The sequence below is a fragment of the Oxyura jamaicensis genome, chromosome Z, assembly GCF_011077185.1.
Source record: "Oxyura jamaicensis isolate SHBP4307 breed ruddy duck chromosome Z, BPBGC_Ojam_1.0, whole genome shotgun sequence".
NCBI classification, from domain to species: domain Eukaryota; kingdom Metazoa; phylum Chordata; class Aves; order Anseriformes; family Anatidae; genus Oxyura; species Oxyura jamaicensis.
Genome location: NC_048926.1, coordinates 78,328,920 through 78,352,116, shown reverse-complemented (window position 1 = coordinate 78,352,116; position 23,197 = coordinate 78,328,920). Strand labels below are relative to the sequence as shown.

At 35.0% G+C, this 23,197-nt stretch overlaps 1 protein-coding gene across 2 annotated transcripts in view; it reads left to right on the top strand.

The window, feature by feature from the left end:
• Positions 1-17,604, top strand: part of TMEM161B (transmembrane protein 161B) — a 37,001-nt gene extending 19,397 nt beyond the window's left edge. Inside the window, exons 6-12 of one of the 2 annotated variants that reach the window (XM_035309771.1) lie at positions 5,689-5,840; positions 6,346-6,406; positions 8,118-8,258; positions 11,651-11,764; positions 12,439-12,613; positions 14,734-14,830; positions 15,665-17,604. In XM_035309771.1, coding sequence (XP_035165662.1) covers positions 5,689-5,840; positions 6,346-6,406; positions 8,118-8,258; positions 11,651-11,764; positions 12,439-12,613; positions 14,734-14,830; positions 15,665-15,942 — 1,018 coding nt within the window. In that variant the 3' untranslated portion in view covers positions 15,943-17,604. The remainder of the gene's footprint in view (positions 1-5,688; positions 5,841-6,345; positions 6,407-8,117; positions 8,259-11,650; positions 11,765-12,438; positions 12,614-14,733; positions 14,831-15,664) is intronic. The other variant, XM_035309772.1, reaches the window with a different exon arrangement.
• The last annotated feature ends 5,593 nt before the right edge of the window (positions 17,605-23,197 follow it).

Sequence of the window (23,197 nt, the reverse complement as noted above, 5' to 3'; positions counted from 1 at the left end):
GTTTTATACAATGTTTACCTAAAAAAAATCCCCCCCGTTTTGAAATTTTTTTTAAACAACACACCTTATTGTTTTTTTCTTGTTTTTTTTTTTTTTTTTTTTTTTTTTTTTTTCCCCTTCTGTTAGCTGTAGTTAGTGGTGTTATTTATGTAAAACCTGAACTCTCGGTTATAACTCTCAGATATAACTTAGTTATATTTGGCTGACAGTTCTGGATATGCTTAATACTTTTATCTTTTTGATATTTGTTAAAATAGGTGCTGCCTTTACAATAAGGGCAAATAGTCCTTTTCTGACTGGCCTGAAGTATTAATGGTATGCAGAATTTTCCTTGTAATGAGTAAGCAATTCTTAGATGACAGAGTTGATACAAATTCTGGAAAGAAGTGACTTAGCAGTAGCTTGCTTCCAGACCAAGTATTTCTCCATTGACTTTTACTTGTTAGTGGAAAGGCCCATGGTACAAAAAGTGGTTTTCTGTGTACTGACAAGAAGGTCACTGCTGGCTCTTGTGCACCTTTTAATGACATATTAGCCGTGTTATTAGGCAGTCTTTTTTCATTTGGTTGCATGAAGTCAGGAATTATATTTTAATCTTGGCAGACAGTCAGAGGGGGAGAGAGAGACAGAGGCAGATGCTGCTTAAGAAATAATTAATGAAAGCCAACATCTTTGACTCCCATTTTGAGAATGAGGAGGAGGTTAATGAACTAATGGAAGGCTTCAGATACTAAAGACAAGCACTCTTAACTTCATTGGTGGCAATGATCTACTTGCTTTGTCTTTCAAATCTTGGGTGTAACCAACTTAAATAATAATACAGTGATTGCAACTCTACGTGACATGGAGTTGTGAATTATATATTGGCATCGATTGTGTGGGAAAGTAGACCTCAACATTCATTCTTAATGGTGGTGTTTCAATGCAGTCCTAATCACTGCTTTCATTTAGTCATTCATTCAGAGCAAAACCAGTTGGAGAAATTTATAAACATTAAGTTGCATGGCAGCTTTCTGCTTCTGTAATATGAACATGAAAGTGGCTGTTGGGGTCTTTTTCTGATTGCTTCTTTCTGGCCTGCTGTTTTCACGTAAATTGAGCCTAAACCAACATTTTCATGTTCGTCCTATTCTGTCTCAAGCATTTGAGATCCAATTGAGCATTTGGACCTGAAGGAGATTGTAACAGAGTGCGTGTTGGAAGCACATTACCTGTGTTTTCTCACTAGCCTTCCTACGTGACTGAAAGGGAAGTACGGCAGAGAGGAAATAGCTCAATTTTTATACGTTAGAATTTAAGACAAATATCAAACCATTTGTGGTTTCTCTTTGAAACACTGATATGAAGCATGTTTCTGATTCTAAAAATCTTCAAGTAGATTATCAAATCCCATAATTATACGTGGGATTTCAAATTTAAGGTCTGCTGTGGAAATGGACAGGTGATTTTTGTCCATTGTCAGAAACAAATCATTTTGCAGTATAAAAGGACAATTGCACTCGGTGAAAACTAACTTCAGTGTGTACATTGGCATGATGTATAAGAATTATTCAGACTTTTTAAATTGTAAGATCAGGTAGAATAATGCTAAAAGCAAAAAAGCATATGCTAGAAGCTAAATTCTATTTAACAAACTGAACAGTTAACTTCATTTTTTAGTATTGTACCTGGGGGTGTATTAGCTAAGGAGCAAATGTTCTTTTTTTTTTTTTTTAAATAAAATAGTAAAGTAAAATTACTAAAAGTACTAAAATTAGTAAATGTGGGAGAGAATTCTTAAGGAATGCTAGTAGTTTGTTGGGGTTAGAGAAAGGCTAGAGAAATTGAAGTTTAAAATTAATGTGGCACTTCTGAAAACATAGGCAAATCTGGGAAAGCCGTGAGTAGAATGGCCTTATATGTAGGACGAAGTGTACCAAAACAAAGCCTAGGAAATCAGAAACTTGCATACAAGGCTACTCTTTTGTTTTGAATGCATTGTTCAAACAGTGGAGCCTGAATCGTAGAAATTTTAGTTAATCACTTAAAAAAAAAAAAAGTCTACCTTTTGGATAGTTTTGAGCTGATGCAACAGAAGGTGTGATTTGTTATCCAGTGGTAGGTATGTGAATTCATGAATTGTACAAAAGAAACAAATGGCTAGAACTAGTCTTCTAACACTTTGTGCAACTTTTATTTACTGTTTTTTGTTTGTTTTCCTGTGACGTAAAACAAACCTTGCTTTTATTGGAGGCTTCTTTACAGAGTAGGTGGTGCTGTAGAAATCCTTGTAAAGTCACTGTTCCCTGATACTAATGGGGCTTCACTTAATTAATTACTGGTGTGGTTTCTGGCTGATGGGATAAAGTATTGTGATCCTGTCCAGTCTGAGGGGTTAGTGGCAATGCAGAAGACTGCTGTACCAGGGAGTTCAGTCTAAACTTGGCTTTATATTAGAGTTAACATCTCCACAGACATGTTGTTATAACTTATTATTGGCATTACAGCTTTTTGATTGAAGGGGGTTGGTGCAAAGAGTGATAGACTATTAATAGCTATTAATGAAACAGTCCATTGTGATCACTGGAAGCGAGGTGAGTGAGAAGAGATTTCAGAAGACTGTTTAATTCTCGTTTTATGACATCAGGCCTCCGGTATGCTGAAAATCCTTTAAAACTTACATGACTAGTTAGCAATTCAGTATGTTAGGACCAGAAATGATCCATCATCATTTGGTAGCCCCCATGCTTTCAGCTGAGAGCAGTCAATGTAATGTCAAGAATTAATTCTAGAACAATTTCCATTATTCTGAAATTTGTGAAGGTGGCTTTTGTCAGAAGAAATATTCAAAATTAGGGAATTGAATTATTGATCACAACTGTAAATGCAGCAGAAGCAGCAAGCATAGTTGCAGAGTTTTGGGTTTATATATCATTGGTGGCAGAATGTGGGTGAGGGTAGAGTAAGACTGTCAGGGTTGACAGATGGTCCATCTTAATAATTCCATGTTTAAATTGCTGTACTTGTACAGGAATTTAAAATTCATTGTTGAGAACAACTGACAATGTCAGATTATTCAGTTGTTGTAAGACTTTAAATAGGTGTTGTACTCAACCCGTTCCCTTGAAAAGGCAAGGTATTTAGGAGAATTTATGTGGTATAGGATAAATGAGATATTCCTCAGCTGCAAAAGTACCTTTCATCTGAAAACATTTAAGTAACCTGATTTCAATTGTAGATTAGGAAACCTGACTGGCTTCTTTTGGAAAATGTATCAGTGGCCATATCAAAGAAAAGCAACAGCCTTTTTTAAACTCGACTCAAGGTTTATGTAGAGAAACCCAGACCTTAAAATAACCTCTGGAAACTATATATTTTTTTTCAATATACATACAGTTAGAAATAATACAGAAGTTTGTTTTTCTCCTGTGAATCCAAAAATTTGATGGATTTTATTAGGAATTGGAGGTGGATCTTTTCCTCTTCAGCCATGTTCATAAATATCAGTAGACTGTATCATTTGAAAATTCCAGAATTTTATCAACTTAAAAGATAAATTTATTTTTCTAAAAGATACATGCTTCAAGTCTACAAGCATGTTGTCTTTTGTGACCAGAAAAAAGAAATTGGAGGGGGGAAGGAATCTCTTAATTTAGCATAGTACTTTCCTAAATTATTTTTTCAGTAGGTCCTGAAGCATAAGGCAAGCACTGAAAGAAAGTCATAAATAGATCTCAGATTTCTGTTCTGTAATTGTTTGATTTTTCTCTGTTCCTAAAACAGTTGAATAATCACCACTGTTGCCTAACAGAGCATTTCAGTCACACTTAAATTTGCATAATCCTTAATTTTACGTACAGGGAACTGAATCTGCAGTAGAATTGGAATTTACTATCATGATGTTGTTTTGTTTGTTTGTTTTTTCCAGATACTTTAGGCAGAACCTACAGTTAAAAACACAGAATAGGGTGTTTTAAAATCTGTTTATAATTCACTACTCTTTATCACAAACTTTATGAAGCACTTTGGATAACTGAGATTTGAGATAAGTGTATTTCCAATTTATGCAGAATATCCCTACCCATAAAAAGACGTTAGGTTTAAGAATTATTTTTGGTGAAGTACATTAAAGTTGCATTTTGGAAAAAACGTTTACAAGGTTGTGAATTATTTCTTAAACTCTTATGTTTAAAAATCATCCTGACGCTCTTTTAATGATCACTGTTAAGAAACACAGCTTTCTAAAACAGTCTGTATATGTTATTAAGCATGTCTTTTTAGGATGAGGTCTTCCTTTAGACTTAGGTATGAGATAACATACCAGTAAAATTTGAAGGGAGCTTAAATTAATTACTCTGATCTTAAGAGTTGTTAGATGCTGTGCTTAGGCCACCTTACTGTTTATATGAGCTCATTGCTATATTTTATTATTTCATACTGCTGAGATATGCAATTTTGCATATTGAGATAATGAATGAAATAATGAAATACAATGGCATATATGCTAAATACGTGCTGTTTAATGAAGTGTGATATCACACCTATTACCTATTTTTTGAGGTATTAACTCACAACTGTTTAAATGTTCTATTGAACAGATAACTCTAAAATGTATTTTCACATAATTTACATCTTGAAAATACTTCCAGTATTTAAAGAAGTGCAAATATAGATGATTGTTATTGTGTAGTGGAAAACAACAATACATGGAAGACTGAGGTCTTACTTTTTTTCTCTCTTTTTTTTTTTTTTCCTAAGGAGGTAATGTCCGGAGTGATCTCTCAGTAGTTTATTTAAGCATGAACTGGATAATGCTTGTCACATGGGGGGGGGAATAAAATATAATGCACTTTAGCTTGTAGTAATAAGTGTTGGCAATATACTACAGAAATTTTAGTTATCTACTGTTCTGTTTTGGAGCTAGTTATGTTTAGAAATGCATTTATTAATAAACACTAAAACCAGTTTGATAGCAGAGCAGGTGGCTTCTTAGATATTAATATTTGTGACACTGGGGTTACATGAAAAGACTAAACGTATCTTACCAGACTTGCTAGATTTTTTTTTTTCAAAACGAGTTTTGGGTTTTCAAAATGAGCATGGGTTTTTCTTTAGTATATAGTACTAAATATGCTGTTATTTTTATCGTGTTTGATGGTTGAGAAATCTCATACACGTGCATGTGAGAAACACGAGTGTTATCTTTTTGTATTTTTTCTGCTTAGTAAAAGTCAGCTCACAATATAAGCAGCAGTCCTGTGGCACTTGTAAGGCGTAATTTCTTGTAAGGCAGAAGGCAAACACATGCTTCTCATGAGTAGAAATTCTCTCCTTTTAGAAATGAGAGAAATTTTATCCCATTATTGATAGAAGTGCTTGTTGGAGCGTCCTGTTCCTTGCTGTTTACATGTACACTGTAGAGTTGTGTATCCTGGAAGAACATCTGTGGCTCATCTCTGGTTAAAAGCACATTTATTAACTTCTGTGCCATTACAGCTGTTGCATTTAGAAGTAAGATTTTGATTTTTGAGATTACAATGTATTATATCTTGATTTATGTAGTTAGGAATACTTTTCATTTGGGTTGATATTTTACGTTGAAGATAACAGTTGTTTTATTTTTGGTTTCTTAAATGTGTTTTGGTTTCTGAAATTCTTAAATGTAGTTATTTTACAAACTTAATTTTCCTTGACCTTTTTCTTGTGTAGTAAGGTACTGTTTTCATTGACCACCCATTATTTCAAAGTGGAGGAAGGAGGTGAAAGATCAGTTTGCGTCACCTTTGGCTTTTTCTTCTTTGTGAAAGCAATGGCAATTTTGATTGTGACAGAAAACTATCTGGAGTTTGGGCTGGAATCAGGTAACTCCTTTCTTTAGTGTTTGTAACGGACTTATTGCATGGCTGGAAAAATGATTTCAAGTCTCTTAGGATTTTTTGAGAAGCAGCTGTTTTAATATTAACTCTATATGTGGTGCATTTGCTTTGGAATACATACTCTTAAGGATTATCCTGTATGTTTTTCCTGCTTTGTTTTAAATACTGTGATATTAATGGGTTGTTTGTTTATGTTCACCTTCCAGGCAAGGTTGTTTTCTTATCTTTGCCTTATTTTTGACCTGTTTTACCTTGTATAGTAAAGTGAAGATCCTCTACTGAAAAAAAAAGTACTTAGTTTGTCAATGTTGATTTTGATATTTGTACATTTCATGAACATGAATTAAGAGATATTTTCAAAGACTGAAATAATTATGATAGCATATGAGTACTTTTCAAAAGATGTCCTGTTATGTAGCATTTTATTTCAAGAAAAGGGATTCTGTGTCCATACTGTTATAAAATACATATAATGTATGTGTCTCTGCAGGATTCTCAAATTTCTCGGAAAGTGCTATGCAGTTCCTTGAAAAACAGGGTTTGGAATCACAGTAAGTTTTTGGAAATACATTGATCTGCATTATATTTGCATTTATAGCTGAACCACTTGGATTTTCTTAGCAAGCATTTGTCTCACATGCGTTGCTCTGGTACATGTTTACAATCCCTCTAAAAAAGCGAAGAAAATCGTTAGTGAAAATTATCTCCTAGTATTCATAAGTATCTTGTTGTGTTTTTGTTTTCTCTTTTTAATTTGGACATAGTTTCTACCCTGATACTTTGTAAGGAAAAAAAAAAACACAACAGAATTGTAAACATTTTCTTAAGATAACTCTTAGGCAGTTCTTCCAAAGAACTGGTTAAAAAGATTGGTTAAAACAGAAGATAAACATCTCTTTGCTGTTCCTCTGGAATGCAAGAGAGTTAAGTGTGCAAAAGCTTCAGATGGTGCTTGCAGCAAGGCTGGCATTAGGAGTAAAGTTTGTCTTTCAGTCACATTTTCAAGTTACAGTGTTTTCCTCTTACACCAATATATCTGCTTGCTATAGGATATCCAAGTTTTGTTTAGGCTGTCACAGAAAGGTGCTGTCGCTTGTGATGTTGCTTCTACATACAGTTGCTGTTACAGGCAGCTTTTGTGCATTGTAAAATGGACTTCTACAACACAGTCCTTGCACAACAGCTCTAACATGCATTTATGGGGTATGCCGCTACTGTGGGAGCTCAGCTTTGAATTTCGTGCTTGGAAGTTCTCAAGTACTGTGCCAGAATTATGGGGTTTCTTTACTTCTGAAGACAGAAGTTTCAAATTTTGCCTACTTAGAAAAGGTAGCATTTATTCATTCATATTAATTTATTCATAGATCATTCATATCTAATGAAAAACCCTTGACTGAATCCTGTGTTTCATAACCTTTCTTCACTCTGGTTTTCCTGAGCTATTGCAAATTTTCTAAATTCTGTATTAATTTTCCTGTTAGTGTTCATTTATTTTTAAACTTTTTGCAGTGCTTCAGCTGTTTACAGCAGTGATTGAGCTCACAATGGTGTCTCTTGGTAGTTTAAGTGATGTAGGCTAACTACCAATCTAAACCTCACATGGATAACTAGAATTGGTTTTGTTTCTCTTTAATCCATTTATGTCACTTGTTTTTTGTGTTAATCTACTGTTTATTAATTCCATAATTCATTTCATCCTGGGTACTTCTTTCTGTAATTGCTACTTAATACATAATTCATTAAAACAAACAGTATTAGTCACTTGGAAGAGACACGTTAATTGGACACGTATGTTTTTTTATAAATTTGTGGAAAACTGCAGTAATAATTGTGACAGAGCTTTTTAATGGATAAAAGCAGAATGCAGGTAGTATATCATAAAAGTATTCATTTTGGTTTTGATCATTTAAACCTGTAATATATTGTTCCTCTCTTAAAAAAAAATAACCACTGAATTCATTCCAGTAGCTTACACAGTTTGTGGTTAATTACAATATAAAATTACTCTTTTTTTTTTTTTGTTTTGCTCTACTAACAGATTTAACATCTTTTAGGAAGTGGCTTAGGTTTGCTATTCATTGTTAAACAGGTGACTTGCTTGTTTTTGATTTTAGTTCCTGAATGGTTGTAGTGATTCTAGAGTAAAACTGTAGAGTACTTTTTGATTAAATATTAGGTACTGTTGAGTTGAAAGTAATCTCTGATACCCCGCCCATCAACTTCCTCCCCAAGACAATGCTTATTTCCTTTCTTTTCTTTTAGGGGTCCTGTGTCTAAACTAACCTTCAAATTGTTCCTGGCTGTTCTGTGTTCACTTATTGGTGCTTTTTTGACATTCCCTGGCTTGCGACTGGCTCAAATGCATCTGGATGCTCTGAATTTAGCAACAGAAAAAATAACACAGTAAGAGAAAATATATGCACATAGGTATATGCTACTCAGTCTTAAATCTTTAATGTCTGAAAATAAACATTCCACACGATTCCAACAAGAAGGTAGGGACTAGGATTTCTGCCGCTGCCTGCTTTTTGTATCTCCAGCAGACTTGCCACCTGCCTTTTTCTGGTCAACCTGTGCTCTGCCAGTCTTAACTTCTTTGCCTCATAACTAGAGTCCCAGTTACAGGATCATTCCTTTCCTTTCCTTCTGTGAGAGCTCCACCAGAAATGTTTGTTTACTGATGCTTTTCCCCCATCATGTCTCTTTGGAAGTTCAGATAAGTCTGGAAGAAGGGGTGCAGCTGTAGACTTTTTTCATTCCCACCCCTCCCCAGCTAGAATGGCATTGTGCTTTTGTTAATAAATTTAGGAAAGATCTGAGGCAAAACAAACACACAAACCCCTAAAACCTGAAAGAAAAAATGGCTTCGGAAAGGGAGTAAAGTGGAAAAATGTTTAAAGAGAATCTAAATCTCAATGAAAACTATAATTTCAAAATTTATTAACAGTAGCATACAGAAATTTGTTGAAATTTTTATAACTTTAAATGAAAGTAAATTAAAATTTATTTTTTCAGTAATTCTGTGCTTCTTACATGATGATGACCCAGATATTTAATAAGGGTCAGACTTTAATACCAGTTTAAAGGAATATTTTAACTTTCAACTGCTCTTGAGATTGGTAGTAAAATGTTTTCTCAGATTTAGCTATCTCTCTTCAGCATTCTCTGAGTGAAAAACTCCAAATGCCTTTCACAGATCTTGACCTTTGATATTTAACAGGTGTTAATGACATGGATGGAAGCTGCAGCATAGGCCATTGTGATTATTTAGTCTGGCCACTGCTAAGAAAATGATATTTTCTGAAATGAAAGTTATTTATGCATAAACTTAGACCTTTTTTTTCTAAAAAATGCCCAGCTTAAACAATTAATCTGTGTTTAAAGTGGGTCCTTCTGTCTTGGTGAATTGTTAACTAAGTACCCTGTGATAGATTTGAGCTTATTGTAGTTTGAATACGTCCAGTTAGAACTGCAGGCTGTTGGCTTCTGTTTTATCTGCTGTTAAGTTTCTATCTATGTGTAGGCTGTGACCAAGTCAGCTCTTAATCTATTCTTTTTGGCTAAATAAACTGCTCAGTTTTTCATTTTCACATGTATAAATATTTTAAAATTTCTTGTGCTTTTTCTATGACTATACTATAATTTTCCAAAGTCTTCCTTGTTCTGTGGACATGAGATTCTAGGCAGAAATGTGAAATATCTGAAACAGGACATCATTAATCAACAACTAAAAGGTTAATTGATAATCACTAGTACGGGGTTGTGAAAAATAAATCTTGCCTAACAAGACAGGATTATATTCAACTGATTGTTGAAGATAAGATTGTGCAGCACCAAGCAAATTATTTTCAAAAGTCTAGAAATACTTAGTCTGTTCAAGTGGAACAATATAAAACAAACAAACAAACCACTCCACTGACTGGATTAAAACTTGGTCAGACATCAGTATAATTAGGTAATGCAATTAGAAACAAAGAAGCATCACTGAGAGAGAGCTTCAAATGGGCCTGAAGAGATCAGTGTGTTAGCAGTGTGTTTTTAGCAGTGGGTAGATCATTATTGACTGCTTGCAGTTGTTTGACAGTGACTCAAGGGGAATAGTAAATGAGGATGACATGTCATTGATACAGAGCTCTCTAATTTGGGTGCAGGAAAACAATGCCTTTTTCTGCAGTAAAATAGAAGCTCATACTTTTGCAAAAGAAAACATAGGGGACATGCTGTAATTGCAGAATACAAAACTTAGAGAAAACAGTTACTCCCACCCCCAACAATGTAGATGGTGAACTGCTACTTCAACAGTGTGGTCGAAATGATTAATGTGATTCTTCTGCATATGCAGAAGGAGTAAATTTTGGGGAAGAATGGAAGAAAAATAATCCAATGTCACTTTTAATTTTAGTAGTTAGATTTTAATTTATCAGCAATATCCTTCCCTGTATATATTTTGGAGTTGTCTTAATCAGTTTGTACCATTTTCCTACACATTCACTCATTTTCCAGAGCCTACTTTGAGAGTCCTTCAGCCTTTCTCCCTCGGATAAACAGATCAGGGTTCATGCCACCATTTGGCACATTCCAATCCATTAACCTAGAAGGATGCGTTAAGTAACTAGAAGCTCAGGTGAAATCCTTTCACAGGTTACTGTGCCTTGGACTCCTCTTTGGTGCTGTGGAGTTCGCTAGCAACACTGGATAACTCTCAGTGCTTATTTCTTCATCTGAAACTAATGGTTTAAATGCTGAGGTGACATCTTCTGAAACATGGAAACATTTTAATGGGTTTTGGAAGTTTGATCGTTTGAAATCAATAAAGTCTTGTGTTTTCAGAATAACTTTTGATTGCTTCATTTTTTGTAGTCTAGAACTGTCCTTGGAGATGGCTCTACAGACACACCAATTCTGTTAGTGAGGAAGTGTTGCATTAACAAAAACACCAGATTTACAGCACTGTAAACAGTTTCATAACTGTTTTTATTTCATTTGGATAACATAAACTGATCAGTATAATGGAGTTCAGACTGTTCCTAGGGGTGGAATGAAGAAAGGTGGTTAATTTCAGGAAAAAAATCCACAAAAATCTCTACTTTCACCTTTTAAATTCTATTGTCTCTTTTGTACTCAAAGAGCTCCTTTTACATTAACAGTGCAGTTTCATGCAGAGCTGTTTAAAATAGAGTAGCTTTTTTTTTTTTTTTTTGTAAGAATGTCTTTAATTGAATGTAAATACCAAGTTTCATTTAGTCGAGGTTCCTAAGAAAATTCTTCATTAAGCTGGGTATTCTGACCTCTGAGAACTTTTTCCCCTGGTCTGCATACATAATGGAAATTAATCCGAGTGCCTTTTTAATAAAGCAAAAAAAAAAAAAATCTTAATATAGCAGCATATTTTCATAATTATCCATCTGAGATGTTGGCTGTCTAGATTAAAACTAATAGCTACTGCAGTTTGGCATTATGCTATTGTATGGAAATTTTCAACAACTGTCTTTTACTATAGTGTGATATGATAAAATGCATGTAGTTCTTTTGATTAGATTGTTAGAATATCTAAAATTTATTCCAAAGAGAACTTTTAGAATCACAGTCAGTGTGATTTCACAGTATGTAATATTACCGTTTTTTTGAAGTGTAAGTCATACTTCTAAATTTAGAGAAGTACTTTTATTAGTTATCTTTTTCCATCTATATCGAAGTTTGGATTAATCCTTTTGAATCTGTATCACTAGTTTCAACAGTATGGTAATTGTTTGCATTTAATAATACCCCCCCCCCGGGTTTTTTTTTTCTTTCAGAACATTGCTTCATATAAACTTCTTGGCACCTCTAGTTATGGTTCTTCTGTGGGTAAAACCAATCACTAAGGACTACATTATGAACCCGCCTTTGGGCAAAGAGAGCATACCTTTGTAAGATTCCCTTTAAAAATTCTTTCTGGGGTTTTGAGGACAAAGCCATAAGTCTAAGTAGTGCCCTGTGAAAGTTTTAGCAACATGAAAGACTAAAAATTGAATAGCATCCTTCATTAAAGGTATTGTGGAAGTTAACAGCTGAGCTCTGAAAGGCTTCTGTTGTATTAGAAGAAGAGTGAGTCACAGTGGTGAATGCTAAGGTGGTGGCTCTTACAGAGCTGCTATCCTCTCAGATCTCTTTGGCAGAGTAACAGGTTGTTCTTTATAGGGCTGAAATACCACCTAGGGTTATACTCTGACAAGGTGTCTAAGGCATCTGAAGTACCCATTTGCTGTATAGAACTGTGCATCTCAAAGCCTGCAGTTACCTGAAAGAGTTTGCTTTTAGTGTCCTGTCTTCATACTCAAATTCAAGCACTTAAGAGCTGTTACTGTTTACAAGCAGATGGATACTAATTTGGATCTAATGCTATAAAAGGGCTACTTAGAAGTAACAGTAAAGAGATTAGCTGGGGTGGAAGTGAATATTATTTGCACATGATCTTCATAACTGTGGACTGTGCATTAAGTATTTTTGATGATATGCTTGAAGCTTTCTTTACAGAAGATACAAGTAACTGCAGCAGTAGGTGACCTTTGGAAAACATCATTGCCCTTTTTTTAATCTACAGAATGTCAGAAGATACATTTGACACCATGAGGTTGTGGATTATAATCCTGTTGTGTGCTCTGCGGTTGGCGATGATGCGCAGTCATTTGCAGGCCTATCTGAATCTAGCCCAGAAAAGCGTGGATCAGATGAAAAAGGAAGCTGGCAGGATAAGTACAGTTGATTTACAAAAAATGGTAAGTGTAGTGGGAGTGTGGTTATATATTCAGAGTGATTATTCTGTTTAGATTGTTTTTTCCTGCTTGTTGTGTCTTCCTTGGAATCTTCATTCAGATTTAGCTCTGGTGTCTAGACTGTATTTCCTATCAGAAAATCACTGTTACTGAGAAATTCTGTAAACCAAAATATGGAGAGATGTGTAATCTACTTTATGCAAACACGTTGTCTTAACCTATTCATCCGATGTTGGAAGATACCTCTTGATGAAGTGTTCTTTACAATACTGTGGCAAGCATTTTGCTTCTCGGTGTATTCCTATTCAGCATGAAAAGAACCTGGGGAGTGAGTGCACAGAGTGTATGGCGATTTGTTGCTACAATATAAGGGGAGGAAGACGGGGACAGTGTGCTTTAGATAGAAGGGCAAAATACTGTTACCTAGTTCAAACTGTGCTTTTTAAATTGCAGCAAAATTTAAGATAGGATAGTTATATTTCAGGATTGAATAAGACACATTTAGTTCTGTAAGGCCACCCTGAAATGCACTAGCCTAGCTACAAAACTGCCTGTCTTGGTACTGTCGCAAGTAGTAGGAAAGATAGGATTTTTTAAAGAAAAATAATAAAATAAACCATCATTGAATTAAGAAGGTAGAATTTATAAGCTGTTGCATGCTGCCTGCAAAATAAACTTTAGATTTCTAGTGTTGCATGACAGTGCTGCCTGATGATCTTGCTGAATTGGTGTTTTATTCCATGAGGAATATGTCGTAAGACTGTTCTTTTAGGGTTGTCACTGTTACCTATAATCCTGTCCTTGTCTTTACCAAATATCCTATGGTCATAAGAAGACGATGCTGTATCTTTTTCAGATTTTTAGTTACAAAGTGACCAGTATTTGGCTCCAGAGGAAAGGTTAGGAAATAGAGGTAGCAACAATTGATTATGACAGAACTGTATAACAGAAGGCTGTCGTGAATGCACAACTTCAGTTTTGGGAGCTTTAGTCCTATCAATAAAACAATAATGTCTTCTGTACATGGTGTTTTCTAAGTCAGTTTATCAAACACGTCTGTGTCTTCTCTTTATGAACAGGTAGCTACTAAATAAAGTTCTGTCTTGTTTTATTAGCCATGTTTGCTTTCTCTTCTCCTGTAATTCTTGCCAGTAAAGTCTTTTCTACATGTCTTCCAGCACTGATTGTTACTTTTTTTTTTTATCATGTTCCTTCAGGTATCTTACAAAATTTCTCATGATCCTTCTGTCAGTGTTTTACATTTTATTCTCATGTTAGTTTTTTGATGCTTGCTCATCTCAGAGCCCTCTGCGGTTTTGATGTATTTCCAAAAATGTCAGGTCTACCTTCATCTTTTTTGCCACCCTGTATTCTATTCTTTTCTAAAATCCGGTTAGTTTTATTTCATTGATCGCTTGCTATTGATTTTATGACTTTTTCCCTTCTTTATTTGATCTAGTCTTTTAGGTCAATAGCTCATATAAAATATGCAATGCAACAATCTAAAGAAATAAGGAGCAGGGTGTAGGAATAATCTCAGTGGGTTTCAAAGAGCCATAATGTATATCTGAAAGAAATTCCATTTAAATGCTTTGTTATTGATCATCTACTATTGACAAGTCCTCTTGACTAGAAGAACTTGCTTTTGAAAAGGAACTGCAATGATAACCAAATTTTCATTTACTTTTGATGAAGCCTTGGACCGTGACTACTACTTCATTCGTAAAGCAGGATTTAGTCTGTAAATCACTAGGGTCTTTAAAAATTAACCATATATTTAGTTTTGATTATTGCGTATTGAAATAGGAGTCTGAACAGTACTATGCAGTGCTCATAGGCAAAATTGTTTCTGTTAGTTTTAACAGAACATAAGCTTTTAATTATTTCCTTTTAGTGTGCCTTCTCAGAATTTGATATGTCCTGACACAGGAGGAGTTCATCAGCTAGGGATTTCTTTGTTCTTTTGAAGATACTATGTCACATACTGAAATAAACTAGAAAACTTTTATGACAGCATTTATGCATAAGCGTTGTTTTTTAATAAATTGCTTGTTTTTCCTGAATGTTTTCATAAAGGGTTTTTCTGATCACCCAGAACTCACCAGTAACTTTTATTTTCCCAGGTGGCTCGGGTATTCTATTATCTTTGTGTAATTGCACTGCAGTATGTTGCACCATTGGTGATGCTCCTTCACACAACTCTGCTTCTGAAAACACTAGGTAGGCAAAATTTGATGAACAAAATTGTGTTCTGTCCTCTACAGGGCTTTTGGATTTTCAGTTTACTGTGGAGAGTTAGATTGTTTGGGTACTTCTAATCCAGAAATAGGTTGTGGTTGCCATTTAAAATTTTTTGATATATGGCTGTTAAGCTGTCCTCTTCCAGCTTTTGACATCTGTCAATGACATTCTAATTTGTTTATTTCTGAAAAAAAAAAGTGTAATACAACAAATTAAGCTCTTTATTTGCATTGATATATTAATATTTTTCAAAATATTTTGAATGAGCTATCTAAAGCACCATTGATTTATTTTTATGAATATCTGTTAAAGGCTTTTTTTCCAGTTCTACAATCATCAGCAGTTTTTTTGAAAAGAAAATGTGAGATACAGAATTCATTTTATTTCTGGGATATCTGATGTCACTATGTTTCTTATGAGGGATGTCTTTCACAGCTCGCCATGCAATCATGGCAATCTTTTCACAAAATGTCAACAGAGATAGACTTTTAGGCTGCAGTTCATCCCATCTTGAAGCAGACATCTACATATTGTGCGATTAATCATACCCAGCACTGACAGGGGTCCCAAGGCCCCAGATGTAGATGTTAGGATGTGAAAATGTAGGATGAACCCTACCCTAATAGCTGACTAGTATGGAAGTAATAGCTTACTAGATCAGGAAGTCATGTGGATGAATACAGTTAGTATTTACTTAGTTGTAATTATTTTGTTTGTATAGGAACATATTTAAGGTGATGTATAGAGTAATACAATTAGAGCAGAACTTAAATGTAATTCTACAAAAATCTGTTACTCATTTCTTTTTAACAGGTAATTATTCTTGGGGCATCTACCCGGAACCGAATTCCGACACTCCAGTAGAAAACAATCTGCTTCCCAATTCAATTTATTCTGAATCTCCACCCGCTGATGGAAAGATGAAAGTAACTGTAGTACAAATAACAATGGCTTTGGGAAGCCTAAAGAATATTTTCACTCCTCTCCTGTTCCGGGGACTCCTGTCTTTCCTTACCTGGTGGGTTGCTGCTTGTCTCTTTTCTACAAGCCTTTTTGGGCTTTTCTATCACCAGTACCTGACTGTGGCATGAGCAGATCAACTGATAAGTACAACATCAAATTCTAGATACAAACCCAGGTACCCAAGAGGAGATGAAGATAAAAGAAGAAAGCTATATATGAAGAGAAAACATATCAGTTTTTTTTTAAAACTCTTCCTCTGTGTTCTCAGGGTGAATATTCTTAAAATGTTTAAAGTTACAACTGGGTTTGTTATTTTGTTACCAAGGTGGTAGGTAACTAATTCAATTATAGTAATGAGACTGACATTATTGTGTGGCAGGTGTTGGTGGCATGTTACAAAGATACAGCCTCTGCGTATCTTGATTTCCATTGAGAAGATGTCACCCTCAACACTTTGTGTTCTAAGAATCAGCTGTCAGTGACTGAACTGTGTAAGTAGGCACTGGTTATGCTGATGATGGCTGCCTATTCAGTAAAATCTTGAAACTGAGCCATACAATGGAATATGAAAGGGGATTTTAAAAAGTTCTGTTGGATAGCTGTTGATCACTTTTCTCCATGAAAAATGAAATAATCCAACAGGACAACAGAGATACTGTATATTACAGTAAAAAAAGTTGTATAAAATTTAAATTTAACATAAGATAAATGTGTGGACCTGGCAGGTATTGCTGCCTAAATATTATGCAGAAATGCTTGCACAGTGAGAGGGGAATTATTAAATATATATATATATATAAAAAATACAGTCCCTGCAGTCATTTTGAGGTAATGGCCATCTGTATTGGTGCTAATATTGATCCACAGATTCCATTTGGATCTTTTAAATTTCTTCTTTTTAGGTAATAGATAAATTCCATTGAATTCACAAAATAATAGAAGTAGATAAGTGACACCATTCAAACATTTCAAAACAGTTTAATCCTGCTGACTAAGAGTGTATGTATCTGTAATGTACATATAAATATATATTATATATCAAATATATAATATATATGAAGTTGCAAAATACGGAATCTTTATTTTAAATTGTTGAATGTATATTACAAGGCCATGGGAGAGGTATACATCTTAATTCAAGATCCCATTTGAAATGAAAATTAAATTTGTTGAAAGTTCAGTTGAAAGGGCTATTTGATTTTGGTGCCTCTACAAAGGTACTTAGCTATACTAAAGAACTTAAGCTATTTTGCAAGAAGAGATCAACTTCATCTGTTGATGCTGAAATACCAGCTCTGTCAGATTGTCTCCTTTAGCCAGTGTAATCTGTGTTAACTTGGCCGTATGGTAACAAATAATATCTCTCAGAAATAATAATTTTCTGTGTAATAAACAGTTATTGTAAGGAGGAGCAAAGCATTGACTTTAAAAGTTTTGCTTCAGTGGAGGGTTAGACCCTACATATCAAACTGTTGTGAAACAATGAATTACAATGTTTTAGATGTTTTGTGTAATTGGAGAACAAAAATGGGGATTCATATGTAGTAGCTTTTTTAAAATGTTAATATTACACTGCAGAGTTCAGTGCTTTATTTTTTTTAACTAATACTGGCTACTTTTCTGTTAGTGTTCTTTTTCTCTTGAATTTGTGCTTTGGCATATAAGCATTTATAAATGGAAAAGCTTAAATATTTAATATGTTGCAAACCTGCCATATGGGAAAGCAAACTGTCCATGAATGCAGAAACTTCAGAATTTAAGCTGGTGATAAATTGTCTTGTTATGTTGAATGCCTTTTAAGTTATTTATTAGTTTATTAAATTGCATTTACTGCTACTAGGGGAAGATTTATGTACACCAGCTAGTACCTACTGCATGCATTTGGGATGTCTTGAAACACCTTGCATGATTCAAACGGTTTCATTGCAGTGTAGTATTTCAGTGCTATTGGTGCTGCAAGCTTTGTTTTTTCACACCGACCTCTCATAATTAACAGGGACAAAGACTCAGCTGTGTGAATTAGCCTAAAAAATATTTGACTTCATAGATTCAGGTGTTGAAACACTCCTAGGAAATGTCATTCAGATGAACAGAATAACAAATTATAGCACTGGGGGAAGTATTCTATCTGTTAGTTCAAGGTATATCATTAATATGAAAATTAGTAAGGTCACCTTTTTAATTTATAGGTAGGCATCCGATATTGATGTTTTATTCCAGAGAATACTAAAACAATACAGTGCAGTTTGATTCTGATTGTGAACTTGGTCCAAAAAGCTCACTACATGGATGAGATGTATCCTGTTGCTGCAATCTGAAGGACAGGAATGAATTTCCAATACTGGAGGAGAGCTAAAAATAATGTTAGGTAACAGTTTCCTCTGTCATAGCTACATATTTTGAAAGCTTTTAGTTTGTAAAAGTGAACTGTAATTATATCAGCAGCGCTTTTGATGAGGAAGCACGCTGTCTTACTCTCCATATGTCACACAGATCACATGAAAAATATGCACCTGGATGTTGCTAGCATTAAGATCAGCACTTCTGTCCCTTGTTCCACATTTTGTTATTCCACGGAACAGGACAGACAACCTTCTGGTCAGCAATTTGATCTGAATGGGAGGTGGTCTTTCTTTGGTTTCATTTGATCATTACGTAGGTCTAGGAGGTTTACTAAAAACTAACATACAGCAATAAACATCTTTGAAATGTGACAGTGAAACTAGAGGGAGTATGTTGCCATAGTTGTGAGCAATGCATTTTACAACTACCTGATATGCTCAAAAATGACTTAATAAAGTAAAACAGCAGCCTTGATAGTCCTCACTTCCAAGAATATTATTTGAGCCTCCAAGAAGTATCTGCTCACTTGTTCAGAAAGCTCTTTTAAATCAGCATCTGGCAAATGCTTCCTCCAGCCCCTACACACCCTCCCTGGAGAGCGTTATCAGCAGGTTGGGGTGAAAAAAGCAGCTTACAGAAATTGAAAAGCAGGTAAAACCTGTCAGAGAGGTTAGTAGTTTTTATTCAGGATTCTTAAATACTTGCTATTTTCCGCACTGGCTACTATATTTCAGAGAGATTTTAGAAGGAAAGAATCTTTTGACAAAGAGTCAATGTGTTTTTTCTTCCTTTTTCCTGAATTCAGAACTCACTTTATCACTCCAGTATTGTGACTGGTTGGCCTGACACTTCTTTCCTTCGGTCCACAGCTTTTTGCTACATTACCTACACAGAAATGACCTAGCTAGATTAGTTAATGTTGTTTGCATTTTGATTATTCTTTTGGTTTGCTTTTAAATTTATCATTGCAGGATAGGTACTTTTAAATAGTTTAAATAACTCCAAAGTTTGCTGAAATAAAAAAGAACTTGCTATCAGTTGTTTAAAAGCTGCACTTCTGTAATGGAAATCCCTTTAGACAAAGTTAGGATATTGCTAAATCCATGTCTTCCAGCAAGATTCAGGGAAAGCCAAGTGTAACACTTGTTTTGTTTTGTTTTCCCTTCATGTTGATTCTCGCAAGAATCAACAGCCATAGTAATAATGGAGAAACAGGTATCATCAACACAAGGAAAAATCCTTGTACAGACTGATGTGTTTTAGAAAATTAATTTCTATGGCAATTACTCTTTCTGTTAGTTGTGAATACTGGAAGACAAGTGAATAGACATTTATCCTCACCTGGATTGTAAAGTCAAACTCACCAACAAAAGTGCCATCAAGATACATCAGAACAGCAATTAGGTAGCATAATCTCAACGTATAGAGTGGGTGGTGAGTACAGAGGTTTCAAGTAACTACAATTAAATAATTACAAGGTTGTTTACTGTGCTGTAGCTAACTACAGCTAAATGGCAACAGAGGTCTTCGATTGAATGCACAGAAAATTCAAAGTATCTTAAAACCTATAGAAATCTTACAGAAGGCCCTACAAAGTAAAATGCCTTGTGAATTTTTATTCTCAAAGTGCTTTTGAGCACTAGTTTTTTTTTTCCTGAGAGACTTTGGATGGTTTTGAAAAGTTATACTTTCAGTTTTGCCATTTGACACAATTCCTATACGTTAGCCACAAAAAAATCATCCCACATCGCTACAGAGTAACTGTACAGAGTAAGCGGAGGGCAAAAGCAGTTCACTTGGATTTTAAGTGAAATACTAAAAGTAAATGTTTACCATTATGAGTAAATAAGACTTTTTTTCCAGTACCTGCAGCCCAAGTCCTAAATCCCAGATGATGATTTAAGAACAGTATTTTGACCTCGCTGGTAGTTGCTCCAAAGAGCATCTAGACAACAAGTATGGAAACCAAATCCATGATCTAGTTGAGCAAGCTTATGCAGAGTAGTCAGTCTGTGCCGCAGAGTGACTTTTTGAAAGGTCTGCCATGCTTTGTGTCCTCGGCAGTGCACGTACGGAAATTGACGGTGTATCTAATGTTTATTCTCAATACTAGGCTGAAGGGTTTTCTGCTCTGTGGGAGAGCTTGTGAGACCAACACATTATTCAAACGCTGCTTTTACTGAAGTCCGTATATGCTCCACTTTATCAGGTCTCTCGCTGCGGATTGTCTGGAAAGTTATACTGTGCTGCACACTGTTTTGCATGCCAGTGTATTTGTGTTTTTATTACTTTGGGTTCAGTGGCATTTTTAATGGAAATTATTTTTAATCCTGTTACCATGGGACATCTTTTCATTTGTCATTAGTATCAGTGCCTGCAACCAGAAGTCAAATACTTCTACACTCTGTTTTTTTTTTTTTAAAACTTGGTGTCCAGACTGGAGTGCTAACACACATGCAGTTTTATATTGATTTGTGGAGTCTACCTATAAATACTAAACTTTTTTTATGTCATCACAACATCAGTCCACAATAAGGGAGGAAGTCCAGGTTTGCAGTATTTCAACATATTATCCTTGTGACTCTGCTATTAAAACAAACAAACAAAAAACAACTAGGTTTTACAAGTAGCTTTTTACAAACCCCTTAGTAGTAGGCCATTTTTATTTATTTTATTATGCTGACGAGCTTTTTTTAAACCTGGCTTAAAATGTCTTCTGCTTAAGTGAGCCTTTGTTCTCTTTTCCTTTGTTCACTTACTCTGTTCACAAAGCAAATTTTGCCTCCCATGTATATTTTAATTTTCAAGAATGTGTATTTAAAGTACGTTTGATTAAAAAGCCAGGACAGCAAAAAACACTCCAAAAACTTTACTTCATAAAGTACAGTTCACACCCATGTCATGACATGTTAACAAATGTTTTTAGTTTTCCCTGTCTTCAGTCATTCCTTTGTCCTGTTGTTAACACTCTACATGTTCTTAGTATGTAAGTTTTTCTGGGAAGAATACATGGAGCAATATTTTGTAATAGTGATCTTAAGAAACTTTGTCTGATGTTTCAGTCATTCCATTTATGTGAGCAAATATTAATGTAAACATGCTATCAAATAATATAGGCCTAAAAATTCTCATAGATAATCTTGTTACAGATTGCACAAGGAACATCCTCCAACTTGTAAATACTTTAAATTAATGTCTCTGTTGCTGGGACCAGACATAAATTCAGTGCTGTTGCTTTGTTAAGAGTCTTTAAGAGAAAAGCACATAATACTGCCTACACTACAACAGACCTCACAGCAGAGGACTCCCCATCCTTCCTTTCAGTATTTGCCAAATGGACAAGGCTCTGGTATTATTTATGTACACTTTAGCTTCCTACTTCTGCTAAATTACTGATACAAGGTGATTTTTATAGTTAGAGCTTTGTAAGTATTATGATTGGCATGCCTCACACTGAAGGTGGTATTAGATGACAGTTGCATTACACAGACCTCCTCACCAGTGTTTTGTTGCCTGCATCAAAACAAATTATTGCATTTGCTCTGTGCATTAGGGGTTTGTTACGGACAGGAGACTGCAGCACAAGTTGGAAAAGCTGAAGAGTATTTGAGGTTTTGTTGGCTTTTTTCTTCCTTTTTTTTTTTTTTTTTTGTTTTAAGTCAGTGTGGATAATACCTAGGTGCAATTACTACAAATAATAAACAGTGTACAGAAACATTGCATTCTTTTTGTGCACCGTAGACTGAAGTGCCTAAACATGGGTGGTCTGTAAAAGGCATGCTTAAAATTTGTTGCATCTACTTTTCTGGTTATTTTGCTAAATAATAGAAGGTCAGCTTTTGGAAAGAAAATGCAAGGACTGCTAGTCCTAAAAAGGGGATATACTATAAAATTATTTCCATAAAGCTTTTGTTATGTAGAATGTCTATGTGTTTGTAAAAGTTATTAAACACTGGAGGCAAATAAGATTTTGTAGAAATCTTTTCCCTTTGCATTACTTCAGTGATATTCTAACAGCTTTGCCTACTACCTGACTGGTAATGTAACACCCCACTGCCACGTATGCTTTATTTTCTTCCTTTTTTATGATCAAAGGAAGGGATGTGTGTGCAACTTTGAAACAGTTTAACCGAGTTTTGTAGTGACACCCTTGATACTACTTATGCCCCAGTTCTGCAGCAAACTTTGGCCAGGTAAGTAGTTCTGCCTGAGGTCAGAAAGATCGCACTGAGGTTCACCACATCCTCATGGATTTGGGGTACGGGGAGTACAAGAGAAGCTGCATTGTAACGTGGCTGTCCGGGACCGAGCAAGGAAAATGCACGTTACGTGTACCAATTTCATTGAGTGCTTTTGGGGTGTAGAATAGCCTCTGAGCATGGTGAGCACTGAAGGTGAAATGAGTCCGGTCATATTCAGTGGGTGGAGGGGGGAAAAGTGGAAGAACAGTAGGTGCCTACTCCTGAGTTAATTATGCACTCTACATGTGAAGTGCTTGTAAACTGAAATGGTGTTACTGGTTTAAATCTACCAAAGGAAGCCTTCCTCCAAGGAAGCCTTATAAAACCATTTTGAGCTTTTAGCTCTAAAAAGTGGCTTTAGCAACCTATACTGTATGTAGTACACTGTTTGGGAACGCTTCCTCCAGTAAGTGTGCTAAACGCTTCCTTACACTGTGTGTAAGAAATTGTTGCTTATTATTTGACTGTGGAGCATTTACAAAGCTGTCTTTACAAAGTCTTGTTTGGTAAGTCTTAGTATGTATGCGGCAGCATTTTATTAATGTCAAAACAGTAAGAATTGGTTTGTCATCTAAATACCTAAGTCCTTTAACATCAATAAATGCTGCTAAGTGAAAAAAAAGATTATACTTGCTTATTCCCCCAGCCATTCTGGTGAAATGCTATATATATTTTTTTTAGTAATGCACACATTATTAAATTTGTATTTATGAGGTACTAGCGGTAATGCCACAGCAAATCTATGAGGAACTGTGATACCTGCTGTATATCAACTGCCCCATCAACTCGCTTGCGTTTG